This window comes from Stenella coeruleoalba (genome assembly GCF_951394435.1).
Source record: "Stenella coeruleoalba genome assembly, chromosome: 5".
In the NCBI taxonomy this organism is placed as follows: Eukaryota; Metazoa; Chordata; class Mammalia; order Artiodactyla; family Delphinidae; genus Stenella; species Stenella coeruleoalba.
The window spans coordinates 11900854-11920076 of record NC_137150.1 but is presented as its reverse complement, the minus strand read 5'-3'; the positions used below and the strand labels follow the sequence as shown (position 1 = coordinate 11920076).

General features: G+C 36.2%; 1 protein-coding gene across 3 annotated transcripts in view; it reads left to right on the top strand.

Annotated features, from left to right (window-relative positions):
- The window catches only part of PIK3R4 (phosphoinositide-3-kinase regulatory subunit 4), a 74179-nt gene that overhangs the window by 12581 nt on the left and 42375 nt on the right, over positions 1–19223 (top strand). For all 3 annotated transcript variants that reach the window (XM_079923343.1, XM_079923342.1, XM_079923344.1), the window contains 4 exons: positions 3003–3137; positions 4724–4945; positions 9850–10023; positions 18335–18480. In XM_079923343.1, coding sequence (XP_079779469.1) covers positions 3003–3137; positions 4724–4945; positions 9850–10023; positions 18335–18480 — 677 coding nt within the window. The remainder of the gene's footprint in view (positions 1–3002; positions 3138–4723; positions 4946–9849; positions 10024–18334; positions 18481–19223) is intronic.

The window sequence follows — 19223 nt, the reverse complement described above, 5'->3', positions numbered from 1 at the left end:
TTTCCATAGCTTTATAGGTGTAAATTTTAGGCTTAGAAAATTCAGGATTTCTTTAAGACATATCCAAGTTTATCATTTGGAACAAAGCATGTTTACAATTCACTTGATAAATAGAAATACAGTTGACCCTTGAACAACGTGGACGTTAAGGACGCTGACCCCCCACACAGTTGAAAATCCCCATATAATTTATAGTTAGCCCTCTATCCATGGTTCCACATCTGTGGATTCAACCAACCATGGATTGTGTTATACTGTAGTATGTACTCTTGAAAAAAAATTCGAGTGTTGTTCAAGGATCAACTGTAATTGAACTGGATAAAATTAAATGAAAGAAAAGCTTATGATTTTTAAAAAACAAGCTGTATGTTTAGACTATTAGGACCTACTTTTGTCCCAGTGTATCTTGGTCTTTTCTCAATTGTGGTAAGTAGGTAAGGTTCTGATGTGTAGGTACCATATTAACATACTTATATTCAATTTCTAGCAGTCACAGCATAAAAACAATAGCTACTGTTTATTGAAAAATCTGCTTTGTACATACTGCTCAGGGTTGCAAGGGTTAGTTGCAAAAGATATAGAGATTCTAAAATAGGTTCTAGATTCTAAGATTTTAAGATCTGTGTATCTCTTGAAACTGACACTTGGAACAACCTTGAGCAGTAGATGTTATAGTGCCTTTGTTTCCCAGCTGAGGAATTGGGGATGGGAGAGGCTAAGGGACACGACCAAAGTGTATCTGGACTAGTTCTTTCTCAGTTCTCAGAGCTGCTGGTCTAGACCTTGATTTTGAAGCAACCTGCTTTTATTTTACCCAAGTGTGCTGGGTCTTAGTGGTAAAAGTCCATGGTAACCCAGGGTCAGTGCCAGGACCTTGCAGTGCCCCATGCCACCCAGCCGTGGTGAACCAATGGCTTAGTGCATGATAAAGCTGCCTTTTTAGATAGAATCTAAAGTCTCTTTGAACTTGTATGGTTAAGTGTAATTAAACCACACGTCAGTAATTATAAAAGTTTAAAAATCAATTAAAAATTTCTTTTATAGCATTGTTTTTAAACTCAGAGATGGTGGTCTAGATTTGTTTCCTGTGTAAAGTGAACTGACAAGTGTGTTGTAGTTTATGAACTTAAATGGGGAGATAAACATAGATCTGCTCAGACTTGAGAGGTGCCCCAGAAAGTAAGAGATTTTTCCTAATAAAGATATTTTCACTAAAGTGGGGATATTCATCTAGAACCATCAGGGGATGGTGTAGAATTCTCCCATCTTTAGGGTGAGCAGGCATTGCAGGGTATTAATAACTTGCTTATTTAGAGGTAAATTTTTGTTCTACTCAGAACAGTGTTGAACCTGGCAGCAGTGGGGCGTGGGACTCCAGGATGAAGGGAATCACTGTATTCAGTAGACTCAAAAATGTCAGTTATTGTGGGATGCATCTCAATTTCGGAGATGTTAAAAAGTGAAGAAAAAGTGAGTCTTAGAATCAGTAAAATAAGGTAGTTTATGTTCAGTGCTACTCACTGCTGAGAAGGAAAAGAGTGCAGTCTTTGCGGGTATAGTCGTATATTAGGAAGCATGGAAGTGGGAGGAGAAGAAGGATAGAGGCACAGGAATAAATAAAAATGGAGGGAAGAGGAAAGTATAAGCAAAGAGCAGATATAACTAACAGCAAGTGTGATAGCAGAACTTAGAAGTAGATACTTTCACAGTGGTGAGGAGTATAAATAGTCTTAATAGATGATCAGAGAGAAAGGAGAAGATACAGATCACTGCAGGAGTGTGACAAACAGTCTGGCGCTTTGGTTCACTAAGAACCTCAGAGTATCACTTGTAAAGCAGTCCAATAAGGGTTGATGCACTTTGGTAATGGTTCTTTGAGGTGGATGTGACTCAGTTATGTATGAGGAAACTGAGACTCAGATTGGTTAAGCAGCCAGCTAGTAAGTGCCAAGGTCAAGGTTTAAAAAAAAAAAATTAATTTTTGGCTGCGTTGGGTCTTTGTTGCTGTGCGCGGGCTTTCTCTAGTTGCGGCGAGTGGGGACTACTCTTCGTTGCGGTACACGGGCTTCTTATTGTGGTGGCTTCTCTTGTTGCGGAGCACGGCCTCTAGGCGCACGGGCTTCAGTAGTTGTGGCACGTGGGCTCAGTAGCTGTGGCTCGAGGGCTCTAGAGCAGGCTCAGTGGTTGTGGCACACGGGCTTAGTTGCTCCGCGGCATATGGGATCTTCCCAGACCAGGGCTTGAACCCGTGTCCCCTGCATTGGCAGGAGGATTCTTAACCACTGTGCCACCAGGGAAGCCCCCAGGGTCAAGGTTTGAGCCAGGGTCTGTGTGATTCCAAAGGCCAGCTTGATCTGTGATTTTAATGTGAAAATGTGTTTCTCTGTTAGCCTACTGCATATCTCTTACCTGATAAACTGTTTAAAAGGTAGGTCTTTGTGGAAGTATTCAGCTTTTTTTGCCTCAGATGTTTTGAGTGCTATATTTTGGGCTATTTGGTATTTTTTCCCAGTTTTATTGAGATATAATAGACATACATCACTGTATAATTTTAAGGTATAAGCATAATGGTTTGACTTAAATATATTGTGCAATGATTACTGCAGTGAGTTTAGTTAGCGTCCATCATCTCATGTAGATATAATAAAAAGAAAAAAAAAAGAAAAAAAAATTTTTTTCCTTGTGATGAGAACTCTTAGGATTTACTCCAATAACTTTCATATATACCATACAGCAACGTTAACTATAGTTATCATGTTGTACATTTCTGTATTTTTTAAAGAAGCTTATGATTTATTATTAAAACAGGTAGTTTGGGTATAGTTGTCGATTATGAGATTAGTTACTAAAAGTCTGATTAGGTTAAGTGCTAAATTGAAAAGTCCTGCTTTTCTTTAGTCTTAATGATTATTATTTATATGTATTAAGACTTAGGGAAGAAAAGTTATAAGTATTACACACATTTATGATTATAATTATTATGAATTTTCTTCCTTTTATAGAAAACATAGCTCTGCTGGCAGAAACAGCTTTGAGATTCCTGGAATTAGTACAGTTGAAAAATCTCAGTATGGAAAATGACCCAAATAGTGAAGAAATAGATGAAGTTACACATCCCAGTGGAAATTATGACACAGGTAGTATGATTTTCTGTTATTTAGAATGAATTGCTGATGTGAACTTGCAACAAACTCTCACTTACAATTTTAATGTAAAATGAAAGAATACCAGATTTATAGAGGGAAGGATTCTGCTGTCTGACTGTTCTCTTTCACTCTTATACATTGTTATCTAGCCAGGAAATGACCAACTTGTCACCACAGATTCTAAGCTCAGTAGTTTTTCAGCCAGAATTGGTTTGTGTCAAAAGCAAAGCTAGCTGAATTATATAATTCTTACAGAATAAAAGGAAAAAACATTGGAAACACCATAGCCAAAGAATCTAAACCTTTTCTCCTTATGTGAGTTTATTTTGAGTGTCCTCAGTCATAAACAGTGTTTCTTTCATACTACCTATGATGTATGTATCAGAACCCACACCTTTTACTGTAAAGGAGCAATGTGATGGTAAATTCTGTGAGGTCAGAGTCCCTGCCTCAAGTTTCTCTACATCCACACAGCTTTTAACAGGCTTTTAATGAATGTTTATTATGTTAAAGATTTAGAAGTCAAATAATGTACTTAGATCTATTTCAAGATGTTTCTAGTTCAGAAAAACTAGAGAAGTCTACTTTTCAGATTTTTATGCTATAGACAACTGTAGTGTCTCAGTTACTTGTTAGAATGGATCATTTTATGCAGCAAATATTATTTGGAGTTGAAGACACTGGAATAATTTTAAACTTATAGAAGGATGTATCACAAAGGAAATCCTCACTTTTTTTCACGGAATTACTTAGAAAATAATACTGTCCTACATCCTATAACCATGTAATTGGACCTTTTAAATAATGAAGCTAGGCATTAAAACTTTTGGGGAGTTAATCTGAAGTTTTTCTTAATGTGAACATAGAATTGTGCCTTTCAGACTGCCTTTTCCCTTGACAGTGGCTGCCCTCATTCATTTAGTTGGCAGATAATTGTTAAACATAAGCTTTGCATCAGGCAATTCGTGTGCGTGCTGTAAGCACTAGGGATATAGTGGTAAATAAGACAGAAAAGATCGCTGCTCTTGAGATTGTTTCAGTAAGGAAAAGACAAACAGCTAAGTAAATAAATAAATGAAAAGGGGAGGGTAGGTAGGTGATAAGGTCAGAGAAGAAGGCAGTGGCTAGATCATGTAAAGCCTTGTCAGAACTTGCAATGTATTTTCTGGCTTTCTAAAATATAATTAACCAACCTTTAAAAATGCTTTCTCAAAGGATTGCCCTGTACCATCAGATTATATCCTGAACCAGTCCAGTAATTTCAAGTCCTTGATTAAGTTGATCTTATTGGAGCAGTATGATCTCCCTCTGGTGCTTTCCCATAGGTTTTCTTTGAGCCTTATAAATTAACTAGTGAGATAGTAACCATGCCTGTGGCATCTGCTTATTAGGATGTTTTTCAATCTATATTTCATTTTCCCAACTATCCTTCAGAGCTTTGAGTAGTGGAAAAACTTAGTAATTATAGACTTTCTCTGGTGGCTTCTGTAATCATTCTCTTTTCTCCAAGGAGTGAGAAAGACTGGGTCTATATGTTTGGAGAAAAGAAAATTGATCATATTTTTCCTTTCTTTTAGAGCTCCAAGCCTTACATGAAATGGTCCAGCAGAAAGTTGTCACTTTGCTAAGTGACCCTGAAAATATCGTGAAACAAACCTTAATGGAAAATGGAATAACACGGCTGTGTGTATTCTTTGGACGTCAGAAAGCCAATGATGTTTTATTGTCCCACATGATCACTTTCCTGAATGATAAAAATGATTGGCATCTGCGTGGAGCTTTTTTTGATAGTATAGTTGGTATGTTTTTTGCTTGTTTTTAAATTTATCTTTAAGATTTGAATTATCTTCTCAAACAGATACTTTCATGCAGTCTGAAAGGTGACAGTACTACCAAATTTTATTAGTAATGAAATGAGTTCCTGGTATTTCTGTCTTCATGCTGCTTTTGGTTGATGGAAGTATCTTAGTTGATAAAGGGATTGGTTAATAAAACTGATATACCCTTATAAAGGGATACCATGTGGTCATTAAAAAGTATGTTTTAAAAGAAAATTTAATGACCTGGGAAAGTACCATGAAATATTATTAAAATGACTGAACCCAGTTGTGTAAAGGTAACAATAACAAGTCTGAATATACTAAGATGTGAACAGTGATTATTATCTCATGTTTGTCAAATTTTCTATAGTAAACATGCATCACTTTTACAATCGGAGAATAACAAAGTATAATTATGATTGAAAATCAATCTAATTAGAAAGAATTAAAGCTTATAGGCTTTGCTTTTTGTAAACTGAAAATTTGTGAAAAATTAATCAGCTTTTTTCCTACTTTTTCAAAATGTTGCAATTCTTAATTTTCAGATTTATCTAAAGAAGAGAGACATCTTGTATTTTATATGCATATGACTCCTCTTGCATTTAGATTCAAAATTAGAAAGAAATAGACTTTATTTTGGTAGATTGTCATGTTTGACACAATATTTAATATTTTTCTTTTTGGAGTAATAAGTGATCATTTTCCACCTGATTGTACTGACCTTTTCAGTTTTAGTTTGGGTCATTTATGAAATGTTATATGCTAAAGCCATATTATTAAAATTACCCACTAACCCTTTTTATATCATTTTACACATGATTATAAAGCTTGTCTATTAACTCAAAAGATTTAAAGACTGTTCTGCACACTGGAAAGCTTTGCAGGTATCCAAGCTTTCTTGTGTAGTAGCAGAAGGCTGTAATAGAGTTTAGATTTTGATTTCCAATAATCTGGGAAAGTAACTGCTAAAAGGTTTGCTGTTGGATGTTTTTCCTAAAAAATTAGAAAAGGAAAGAAACTCATATAGCAACAGTATTCCTATTTTTACGAATATTATTGTGTAATGTTTTGGAGAAAAGGTTACTTTCTACTTTTGAAAAGCCTTGAAATTGCTGTTCTTGCTTTGTTATAACTGGAGATTACTGTACCTCCTCTTTTCAGACATCTCTAGTTTGTTTTTAATTTTTACATTAGTTTATTGATTCATGTCAGCCCTCCATCTTGGACTCCATCTAACTCAGTTTCTAAATACAGTATGCTTCTCACACCTTTCTGTCTTTCATGCTCTCTTCTTTCAAATAATCTTATTTTTATTTCTTTTCTTGGGAAAAGGTGGTTCTTGGAACTTCATCTATTGGTTAATTCATGTGTATTTTGAAAAAATGGCCTTTTTTTCTTTTTTTTTTTGCGGTATGCAGGCCTCTCACTGTTGTGGCCTCTCCCGTTGCGGAGCACAGGCTCCGGACACGCAGGCTCAGCGGCCGTGGCTCACGGGCCCAGCCGCTCCGTGGCATGTGGGATCTTCCCAGACCGGGGCACAAACCCGTGTCCCCTGCATCGGCAGGAGGACTCTCAACCACTGCGCCACCAGGGAAGCCCGAAAAATGGCCTTTATGTTAGTTCTTTTTTCATTTTAAAATAATTTTCATTGATTTTTTGTTTGTTTATAAAAGTAACATGTACTTCCTGTAGAAAAATTGGAAAATTCTTGAAGAAGACAAATCCCCTCCAATCCTCTAGCCCACATACAGCCTCTGTTAATGTTTTGTTTTTTTCTTCCTATGGGTCATCCTTGCCTTCTCCTTCCACCCATTGTCCCGTTCTGCCATCTGTGAGGCACTGCCGTGTGCTGGCTAAGAGCAGGCACTCTTGGCGACAGACTTCTGGGTTCAAGTTCTGGCTTTGTCACCTACTGGTTGTGGTTCTAGGGGAAATCATTTAATCTTTTGTGTGTCTTAGTTTCCCTATCTGTAAAATGGGAATAATAATATTACCTAACTCACTGGTTGTTGCAAAGATAAGATGAATTAACATATGTAATAGTGCCTGGCACATAAGTGCTATGTATGTATTATATTACTTCTTAGTCTTGTTATTTTTTAAACCTTTTTCTAGGAACATATGTATATTCTAAGCATTTTCTCATGTCATTAAAAATTCTTTGAAACCATAATTTAATAGAAATATTTCATTATACAGTTTTATCAAAATTTATTTAACTCTTCTTTTGAATATTTAAATTGTTTTAACTTTCGTCAACCATATATTATACACATAATTATTTACATAAATATTTGCCTGATTATTTTCTTAGGCTAGAAGTCTGAAATTTTAATTACTGAGTTAAATAATATGAACATGTTTTTAAAACTTGACACATTTTATAAGCTTTTCAAAAAGATTATATCATTTACTACTCTGATCAGCATTGTTTGATAGTACTGCACAGCCTTCCAGTGTGGAATAGGCTTCAGTCAACCTTTGCCTGTTGGTAGCTTAAAGCAATGACTTGTTTTAGTGTATATTTATTTGCTTATCAGTGAAGGTGAAAAAAATTTCTCATGTTGATTACTCATTCATGTTTCTTACTCTTTGAATTTTTAATTTATTATTTTGGCCCCTTTTTTGATGGTATTATGCTTTTCTTATTGATTTTTTCTGAGCCTTTTATATATACATTAAAAACAATAACTTTTTATCTTTTCTATGGCACTTTTCTCAAATAACTTGACTGTTATTTTTTATGTCTTAAAATAATTTTAGTGTTGTCTATTTGATCTTTTCCTTTGTGATTTTTTTTTTTTACTTTTGTGCTTAAATATTTTCCCATTTCAGAATTAGGTTAATAATTTGTTGGGCGCATGTCTGTTTTGTTTTGCTTTGTTTTAATGCTTTATTTTTTCACATAAAAATATGAACTGTTTAATTGATCTTTATTTTGGGCTGTGGTATGAGGTGAAATCTAAATTTTTCTCAGAAATATAACCAATTTTCCTAACACTATTTACTAAACATTTCATTTATTTTCCATTGATTTGTGAAGCTTCTGTTATCACCTGTTGCATGCATATATGTTTTAGGGTTACTTTTCTAAATATCCTATTCCATCGATTTTTTTTACTTCTGTACTCAATATTATACTCTTTTTATAGCTATATTATATTTTAATTATTATATATTTATAAGCAACTTTAGTATCTGGTAGAATAAGCTCCCAGATGTCAATCTTCTTTTCCAAAATATTTTGAGCTATTTTAGCTCATTATACATTTCAGTTTGTAAAGTTTTTAAATATAATCCACTGGAATTTTAGACAGCGTTTTTTCTTTTATTACAGAAAAAAAATTCTAAAATTATTTCTCAATACAGTGGAAATATGCTTTTGCAGATCACTCAAAATATATGAAGTACGTATGGAAGGCAATAGTTGCACTTTCCAGAGGCACCTACTCTGGTTTGTGGTTTTGGTTTGATATCTTCAGGTGATTATTGCCATGTCTCTAAATAGTATTTTCATATTACTCTTTTTAGGGTTATCAACTTTACACTTTATCTCTTGACTTTTTCGTATGCCACATGAAGATTTAACTCACTCATATCATACCCCAATCCCCCTTCGCCTCTGTTTTGAGATGTAGATCTTTAGTTTGTTGTTTTTATAACTTTAAATAATTCAACCTGTTTCTTATTGGTCTACTTCTGACTTGGACTACAAGAAATTTAGTGCCTCCCTTCCTCCCTTCCTCCCTTCCTTCTTTTCGTTTTTCTTCCATTCTAATTCTTTTGTTGGTTAATAATTCAACTAATTGTTAATTGACAGTTCAACAATTGCATTTTCATAGTTGATAATATTTACATTCTGTTATGTAACTGTAATAAAGTCTTTTGTGCTTGTATAGACTGATTCTGACAATTCAAAACAATTTACATGATTAAGAATGTGTAACTTTTATTGACTTTAGAGCCAAGTAGTGCACTATATTTATAACTGCTTCACCACAATTCTAATGCCATAACTCCTTTATCACTTGATGAGAATGTTTATAGCATCAAGGATTCTTTTTTCTATCGTCTGCAAACTACTAAATGCACATTTTAATTTATATCATTTTTACACTATGACTTTCTTGAACAACTTTTTTGCTTGTCATGGAGTTTCAGAGTTTTTTGTTTTCCTTTTAGAGAGAAAAGTAATATACCTTCCTCACTTTATATTATCTAGCTTCTTTCTTACCAGTTTTATGTATTGCTTGTAGTCTGTTCCATTTTTCTTCTTGATGACATTTTCGAAGTTTATTGACCTTTAGGTCTAATTTGGGCTGATTAATTTCTAGCTCTTTACTAGCTATTATCCTTTTTTCCCCATTGAATTCCTGGGTTATATTTACCATTTTGTACATTCTACATTTTCTTTATTTTTCTGGAGTACATCCCTAAGTACTTTCTTAGAAATGTTTGCATGGGAGGTAAACACACATAGTCCTGGCATGTCTCAAAATGACTTATTTTTGTTTTCTTATTTTATTGGCAGTTTGGGTATAAAATTTCTCCCATAACCTTGAAGGTCTTGCCCTGTTGTCTTCTAGCCTACATTGCTGCTGAAGATCATCTGATGCCAGTCTGATTCTACTTCCTTTTTAGGGAATCTGTATTTTTCTTTCTGTAAGCTCGTAGGATCTTTTTTTCCCTTGGTGCCGCAGAATTTCTTGCAGATTTGCATTGGTGTGGGTCTTTTTCATCTATTTTGCTGGGTAGGAAATGCAGCGTCCCTGCCTGGATTGTTGCTCGATATATTTGACTTTTGATTAATTTTATTGTTTTACTTAATGGCATTTGTACTTTCAGGTATAAAACAGTCATGTAATATTGCTTCTCTTTTTCAGGTGTTGCCGCCTATGTTGGCTGGCAAAGCTCCTCAATTCTCAAACCCCTGTTGCAACAAGGTCTTAGTGATGCTGAGGAATTTGTTATTGTGAAAGCTCTTAATGCCCTTACCTGTATGTGCCAGTTAGGGCTGCTGCAAAAACCCCATGTCTATGAATTTGCCAGTGATATTGGTAAGTTTTTGTTTCTCAAAATTAGGATGGGAAAATTAGGGAGTGGTAAGAGAAATAACAACTGATAGGGCATTGTAAAGTTTCTAGGCAATCTAGAGTGAGATTTTCAGCTTCATTGTCCCTGTTGTGTGTGTGTCTGTGTGTGCACACCCATGTGCATGCTTATGCCTGCATGCTTGTATGTATGTGAGCGACACGTAGGCACACACACAGGAGCACTGGCCCTCCAGCCCAGGTTGGGAAATACACCTTTGTTTCAATCTGTAGTTAAGTCTTGATGATCCTTGAAAAATGAAGATTTTTTTTTCTTTTGAAACACAATGTGCATTAAGTATTTAACTGCTCTGAAGAGTCAGCTTATGTTTTTGGACACTTGACCATTAATCAAGTTGAAACTGGATGTGGAGGATTGTCTGTGACTTCTGTCATTGCACTGATCTCCAGTTAAGCATTCGTAGTATTGACATTACTACTGTTAGTAATTTTATTAAACAATGAAAGGAATTAATTCCTTGACCTTTATAACAGTTATCTAGGTCCATCAACTTAAAATTCAGAATAAGAGCAAACAGGTACATGTGACACATTGTAAAATTAAAAATATTAGAAGCTCTTAGTCTTCTTAACACTTCATTTTAAGAAAGTAACCAATGTATTGATAAGATTGCAAGTTGGCTTTGTACTGAGAAGACATGAAATCTTAGGAAATTGCATTTTTAGATAAAATACTTTATTGCTGCTGAATGCTTTGCCGAGAAAATTTATAGAAAGCCAGAATTAGTTAGATTTGGTTAATAGGTTTTTCTTGAGACAATCCTCAGAGAAAAAAGACAAAGGAGTTTTTATTTTGATAGTTGAAATTAGATGGTTAGATAGTAGAGAGGTATAAAATGTCTGGAAGTTTTTAGGCATGAATGTAGCTTTTTAAAAGAAAAATTTTGTGGAAATCTGAGTATATGTAGGTTTCTTATTTTGTACTCTTAATATTTATAATCATTCTTTTAGTTTGTAACACTAATTTGGTTTGAATTTTTTGATGATTATGTTAAAAAAATGACAAATTTAATAGAAAAGTTTTGAGTATTGGCAACATAATCATGATAAAAATCTCTATTACACAGAAATGATTTTGATTTTTTGTGTAAGCTGCAGAGTGCTAAACCTTGAGGGAGTCATCTCTGTTTTCTTCTTAATTTTTAAAAGAGCTAATAGCTTGGGAAATAAAAATTATTAATATAATGAAAGATGTTAGAATGTTTTTTGAATTTCTTATCCTGTGTAGTGTAAGGCAGATGTAGAAAGCACCCCTTTTCATAATAATATTAAAGAGAAAATGTATCATCTTAACACACATATCTTGCTGCCTGGAATATTTTCCTGCTCATTCTCATTGTGTGAATTCTCACATCAGTGTTTTCTTTTTTTCTCCTGTGAAAGTGGCATTACCTCCTAAGGGTCGAGTTTTTCTTGCTTTCGACTTTGATTTTCTTCATTCTAATGAAAATCCTTTGTATATAAATATGTGCTTGTATATTCTAATTTCACATAATACATTCCTTCTGTTGCCTAATTATTTGGAAATTATTTTTGAGATTTAATATGGCATATAACTAGCATTTTATTTATCTGCAAAATGGATGTCCATCCATTTTTAAGCAAAAATTATCATAAAAGATAGTTTTTTACTCCTCCTGTCAAATTTTGCAGAAATTTTTCTGAGTCCTATGGGTTTTAGTCCTTGGTCATAGGATGAACATATGGGGTCCTCATGTATCTTAAGTTTAGTATCAAAATAAATTATTATCTTTAGATATAGAATAAACCTAATGTGGTACAACTTCTTGGGTGTGATGCTCTCTTAGAACTGGAACTGAATTTGGTACTAGCTGTGGGGAGGAAAAAAACCCTTGCTGAGAAAAATCAAGCAAATAGTCATTTGTTGGCATTTTGAACTATTTAAAAGAAGAAAGTTTTTAATAACTTAGAAACACCTACTTACTTAAAACAAGTGATAAACTGTATGCATCTCTCTGTTCTGTCTTTATGCGTGGTTAGCCTGTTGTAGTGATTCTTAAAGGGAATTGTGGTGGTGATTATCATGATTAAAAACTACACTCTTCCCACTTAGACATTGTGAAAACTCACCTTTCCATCTGCTTGTCCCCAGATAATTGGAAATGTATTGGATGTTTTATAGGAAATCCTCGATTCTGGTTTCTTGTATTTGGAGTCTTGCAGGTTCTTTGTATCAGTTAGCTACTGACTGATATAATAATGCTGTACAACAATCAACCACAAAATCCCAGTAAATCCTTCGGTCAAGTTCTCAGCATGCATCTGTGAGCTCAGTGGGTGGCTCTGCTTTAGGCCTTGCATCTCCCAGACGCCTGTGGTGATTGTGGTTTATCTGTCTCATTCTGGGGCCCAGGTTGGAGGGGCAGCAACCACCCAGGTTATGTTCTGGGTGATGGCAGAAGCCTAGCTCTGCCATACATTTCAAGCCTCTGTTTGTGTTACATCTGTTGACATTCCATTGGCTAGAGCAGGTACTGTGTCTGAGACAAGAGGGAGGGACAAGAGAAGTACCCTTTGTACACCATGAGCACCAGGCAAGAGTGACTGTATAACAGAAATAACACAAAGAATTGGGACCACTAATTCAGCCTCATCTAGTGCCTAACTCCGCCAGGTCATCTTGAGTTTATTTCTTTTTTGGAGGTTTTTCAATGGTTTTTCCAGTCCTCATCTTCTCTGTTGTGAGAGGGAAACTACCAGCCCTCCCTTGTTGGCCATCTCAGAGGCTGCAGGGTGTTTATGAAATAATCAAAACCACCTCCATGTGTAGTTAGAAGAATTGGAAATGGGAGAACTTTGGAGACAGATATCTTGAACAATTTTCTTCTCTTCCCCTATTTATATGTAATATTAGCATGAAATAGTATTTTTTTAATCATTTCTTATTTTTTGAATTTACTTTTTATTGAGGTAACATTGGTTTATATCATTTAAGTTTCATGTGTGCAACATTATATTTCTACTTCTGTACACACTACAGTGTGCTTACCACCAAAAATTTAGTTTCTGTCCATCATCATTCAGTTGATCCCCTTTACCCATTTTGCCCTCCTCCCTGCCCCTCCCCATCTGGTAACTATTACTCTGTCCTCTGTATCTATATGCTTGCTTTGGTTTGGTTTAGTTCATTTATTTTACTTTTTTTGTTTGTTTGTTTTTTATATTCCACATATGAGTGAAATCATGGTATTTTTCTTTCTCAGTCTGACATTTAACTTAGCATAATACACTCAGGGTCCATCCACGTTGTTGCAAATGGCAAGATTTCACCTTTTTTTAATGGCTGAGTAATATTCCATTGCATATTTATACCACATCTTCATCCATTGATGGGCACTTAGGTTGCTCCTATATCTTGGCTATTGTAAATAAAGCTATGGTGAACATAGGGGTGCATATATCTTTTTGAATTTGTATTTTCTTATTCTTTGGATAAATACCCCAAAATAGCTGGATCTTATGGTAGTTCTAAATGTCGAGAAATTTCCACTCTGTTTTCCACAGTGGCTGCACCAGTTTACATTCCCACAGTATATGAGGTTTCCTTTTCTACACATCCTTTCCAACACTTACTATTTCTCATCTTTTTGATAATAGCCATTCTGACGGATGAGAGGTGATGGCTCATTGTAGTTTTGATTTGCATTTCCCTTATAATTAGTGATGGTGAACATCTTTTCATATGTCTGCCAGCCAACTGTATGTCTTCTTTGGAAAGATGTTTGTTCAGCTCCTCTGCCCACTTTTTGTTTAGGTTGTTTGTTTTTTTGTTGTTGAGTTGTATGAGTTCTTTATATATATTGGACATTAACCCCTTATCAGATATATGACTTGCATATATCTTCTCCCACTCAGTAGATTGTCTGTTTGTTTTGTTGATGGTTCCTTTTGCTGTGCAGAAGCTTTTTAGTTTGGTGTAGTCCCATTTATTTATTTTTGCTTTTGTTTCTCTTGCCCGAGGAGACATAGCTAGAAAGATTTTTGCTAAGACTGATGTCAGAGAGCATGCTGCTTATGTTTTCTTTTAGTGGTTGTGTGCTTTCAGGTCTTTAATTCATTTTGAGTTAATTTTTGTGTATGGTGAGAGATAGTGGTCTAGTTTCACTTTTTTGCATGTAGTTGTCCAGTTTTCCCAACACCATTTAAGAGACTGTCCTTTCTCCATTGTATGTTCTGTGCTCTTTTGTTGTCCACATGTGTGGGTTTATTTCTGTCTGGATGATGATTTACCTGTTGATGTAAGTGGGGTGTTAAAGCCCTTTCTGTTACTGTGTTGCTGTCAGTTTCTCCCTTTAGGTCTGTTAATAATTGTTTTGTATACTTTGGTGCTCCTATGTTAGGTGTATATATGTGTATTAATCACTGTTATGTCTTTTCGATGAATCGTCCTGTTTATCATTATATACTGTCCATCTTTGTCTTTTGTTACCTTTTTTTGGCTTGAAGTCTATTTTACTTGATATGAGTTTGGCTACATTCCCTCTCTTTAGGCTGTAATTTGGAGTGTCATCTTCCATCCCTTCACTTTGATCCTGTGTCTGTCTGCAGAGCTGAGGTGAGTCTCCTGGAGGCAGCATATAGCTGGGTCTTGTTTTTAATCCATCTGGCCACTCTGTGTCTTTTGATTGGTGAAGTCAACCAATTTAAATTTAGGGTGATTATTGATAGATGAGGACTTAGTACTGCCATTTAATCTTTTGTTTTCTGGTTGCTCTATATCTTCATTGTTTCTTTTTCCTTGTGTTTCTGTTTGCCATTTTGGTTTGGTGGTTTTCTGTGATATTTTTCTCAGTTTCCTAATTTTTTTTTTTTTTTGGCGGTACGCGGGCCTCTCATTGTTGTGGCCTCTCCCGTTGCGGAGCACAGGCTCCGGACGCTCAGGCTCAGCGGCCATGGCTCACGGGCCTAGCTGCTCTGCGGCATGTGGGATCTTCCCAGACTGGGACATGAACCCGTGTCACCTGCATCGGCAGGCAGACTCTCAACCACTGCGCCACTAGGGAAGCCCCCTCATTTTTTTAATGTTTCCTGTCTGTGCTCTAGATTTACGTTTGTGGTTACCATGAGGTTTGTATAAAACATCGCATAGGTAAAATAATCCTTTTTCTACTGATGGCATCTTCATTTACCTCTGTGGGTTCTGTCCTTTTCCGCTTCCCTCTTTGTCATTTTGTTGTCTTAAACGATCCCTTTTATGTTGTGAGTTTGTTACCAAATTGAAGTAGCTATAGTTAGTTTTTCTTCTTTCCTCCCCCCTTTAACCTCCTTTATTATGCTATAATAAAGTGTTTAAAAACCTGTTCTTATAAAGAGTTGCTATTTTCTGAGTCTGTCTATTTATCACCTTACTCAAAGTTCTATTTACTTCTGCCTTTTTGTTTCTGGTAGATGGCAGGTCTAGTGTTGATGAACTCCCTCAGCTTTTGTTTGTCTGGGAAACTCTTTATTTCTCCTTCATATGTGAGTGATAACTTTGCTGGCTAGAGTATTCTTGGGTCACAGTTTTTATCTTTCAGTGTTTTGAGAATGTTATTCCATTCCTTCCTGCCTGTAGAGTTTCTGCTGAGAAATCTGCTGGTAGCCTGAGTGGGGTTCCTTTGTAGGTTACCTTTAAAATTCTTTCTTTGTCATTGATTTTTGACAATTTTAGTATAATATGTCTTGGAGAAGGTCTTTTTTTTTTTTTTTTTTGCGGTACTCGGGCCTCTCACTGTTGTGGCCTCTCCTGTTGCGGGGCAACAGGCTCCGGACGCGCAGGCTCAGCAGCCATAGCTCACGGGCGCAGCTGCTCCGCGGCATGTGGGATCTTCCTGGACCGGGGCACGAACCCGTGTCCCCTGCATCAGCAGGTGGACTCTCAACCACTGCGCCACCAGGGAAGCCCGGAGAAGGTCTTTTTGCATTGAGGTAATTAGGTATTCTCTTAGCTTCATGGACTTGTATATCTGGTTCCTTCCCCAGACTTGGGAAGTTCTCAGCTATTATTTCTTTAAATAAACTCTTTGTTTCCTTCTCCTTCTCTTCTCCTGGGATACCTATTAGCCTAATGTTGTCCTTCCTAAAGGAGTCTGATAGATCTTGTAGAATTTCCTCAGTTTTTAAATATCTTATTTCTCTTTCTTCTTCTACTTTTAGATTTCTAGTTTTCTATCTTTGAGCTCACTAATTCTCTCTTCCATATGGTCTGCTCTATTTCCAGTGCTTTCTAATTGCATTCTCCAACTCGTTTATTGAGTTCTTCAGCTTCAGATTTCTGTTTGGTTCTTTTTTTGAGTTTTAGTCTCTTTGGTAAAGTGTACCTTCTGTTCATTAGTTTTATTCCTGAGCTCATTGAACTGTCTCTGTGAGTTTTCTTGTAGCTCGTTGAGTTTCTTCATGACAGCTATTTGGAATTCTCTGTCAGATCTCAGTATTCTTTGACTTTAGTTTCTGGAGAATTTTCATTTCCTTTTTGTGGTACAGTGTTACTGTGGTTCTTCATGGTGCTTGATGAGTTATTCCTCTTCCTGTGTCTTTGAAGTAGTAAAAACCTTTCTACTTGATTGTAATGACTCAACAGGTTGGAAGTTAGAGGTCTTTCTCTTTGTTTTCCAGTAAGTGGCCCGACAGCACAGGTTTTTAATTTCTTTTACCTGAGCTGCCTCTGGTTATATTTGAGAGTCTACAGTTTCCACCCTCCACTGCCTCTGTTAGAGGTGTCGCCCTGTGACCTCATTATTGCTTCTTGTGCCTCTGGTGTTGTTGGTGCTTTGCTGCTGCCAGTGTTGCTGGCGTCATTGCCTGGGGCACCAGGATAGTGAGCTCTCCTGCCATGTCCAGGATCCTCTGAGTCTCAGGCTCCACTGTCACAGGGTGAGGGGGAGGATGGGGTGGAGCTGGGATTGCATGGGCATCTCTGCCGTGTCTGGAATTGTAAGGTTCGAGGGCTTTGCTGCTGTGGGTGGAGGTGTGGGGGGCCAGAGTTGTGGGTGCCTCTGTGGCTGGAGGGATGGGGTCTCAGGCCCCACTGCTGTTCCTGCCCAGTTACCTGTGATTGCTGCTGTGGGGGAAGGGCAGAGTCATGTGTACACCTCCCCTGCTGCTACCATGTTCTCTGGGGCTGCAGGCTTAGCTGCCATGGTCAGAGGTCCAGGACTACAGTCACCACCTGTACTGTTCTCCTGGTTCTACCTCCTCTGTTTGTTCCAGTCCACCCACCTCTAGATGTACAGATAAGTGGAATTCTCCTGCATCTGGTGTGTTGGGCAGAGGCACCTTTGTTGAGTTGTGGATGTTTTACTGGTTGTATATTAAAGGGGAGACACAAAGGGAGCATCTCACTCCACCATGATGTTGACATCACTGTGATAATATTCTTATTTCTCTGTTAGCCTGAATTTCTTTTGAAATTTGTATACTCTAAATGCCGATGCTTTTACATCCTCAGAACAAGTACTTTTTTTTTGCTTTTAGAAATTTGAATTTTATTCTAAATCAGGTTAGTTTGGATGTTTGAATTTTATTCTGAATCTTACTTCCGTTAGTTGAATCATTGACTTTAGGTGTAGTACAGAAAATAGTTAAAATAAAAGCTGTGAAAAGATATTCATTTAATTTTCTTATATCTTAAACTCTTTAAGAATGAGCATCATATGTTTTGTGGCTTTTAGTTTCCATTCATAACGCCTTGTGAATGAATTTATGAGTACTGTATTTGATGTCATCAAATCTTTGCATTAAAAAGAATGTCAGTCAGGCGAAATCATTCCCTTAATTTAAGCTGTGGCTTGGAGGAGAAACAACTCAGTTTCTTTGTCCTTTATGTTGTAAATGGTATGTCCTTGGACTTTGTGGAGGTATTGGGTGGGGGAGTAATAGTTTGCTATATGCTGTTGGGCTGTTGGGACTTTTTATGTCTCTCTCCAATAGTTTTTAACCTAGTCTTGTAAATGAGTATATATGCCCACTGATCTTCAGCCCTGACTAAAAATATAACAATTAAAATCTTAAGAAAAGAGGTAGCTATTTTTACTCTTCTATGGTATTGCTGATATTTATGGTAGGAAATATTATAATAGCAGTATGTTCACTTGGTTCAGTTTAAGTCCCAGGATAATTGAGTATATGAAGGAAACCTGATAGTAACATTTGGTATAATCTCTTTATCAATTGTGTTATAAGGTGAAAATTTGTTTATCTTGATAGTGTGAGACTGTTTATGAACATCGTTTAATCCATACCTTTTTTTCCCTCTTAGCCCCCTTTCTGTGTCATCCCAATCTGTGGATACGCTATGGTGCTGTGGGATTTATCACAGTGGTAGCTCACCAAATAAGCACAGCTGATGTCTACTGCAAACTGATGCCTTACCTTGACCCATATATTACTCAACCAATAATACAGGTATGCATGTTCCAACTTAGAATCAATCTTCCCTCCAAACTGTGCCCCTTTAAAGAAAGGTTTAGAGAGTCCTATTTTTATTTAAAATTTTAAAGATTTAAATTGGGCTACAGCATTTTCACATTCCTTTCAAGTTAGTTAATGTTAATGGAACAAACACTTTGGAAGGTGAGAGAAGTTCAAGAGACTTACGTGTACATCATGTTGTATGTAACGCAGCACTCGGTAGTTCATCCTTTTTCCTTTTGTGCAGTGTTGTAAAGCATCTGGTATTAAGTGAAATATAGCAGAAACGTATATTAATGGACCTGCTTTTGTCATAAAAGTACAACTGATTTCAGTCCAACTCCACATTTATAATAAATTTGAAAAAGGATTTTTCAGAAGTTTGTTTTTGGAGCACTAACTGGTTCTGTTTTTTGTTTTTTTTTTTAAATCTAATGACTACCCCACCCCTCTTGCTCCCTCCCTCCCCCCGCTTACCAAGCAGTGTAGCACTTGATGATAAACTTTGGGTCTTTGGTTTGTACAAGGCAGTTATTTACCAGTTTGTCAGTGTTTATACCCTTCATTTTGCTGGACAGCCAACTATCAAAATAGATATTTAAATTGAATGGACTGTTGAGAGATGATTCTGGCTGTTAAAACATCCTAAAATGTCCTATTTTTTTTACTAAAACTCTAATTTTGCTTTTGCAAATTCCCATTCCTCTCTAGCTTTCTCTTACTTGTATAAGCCCCAG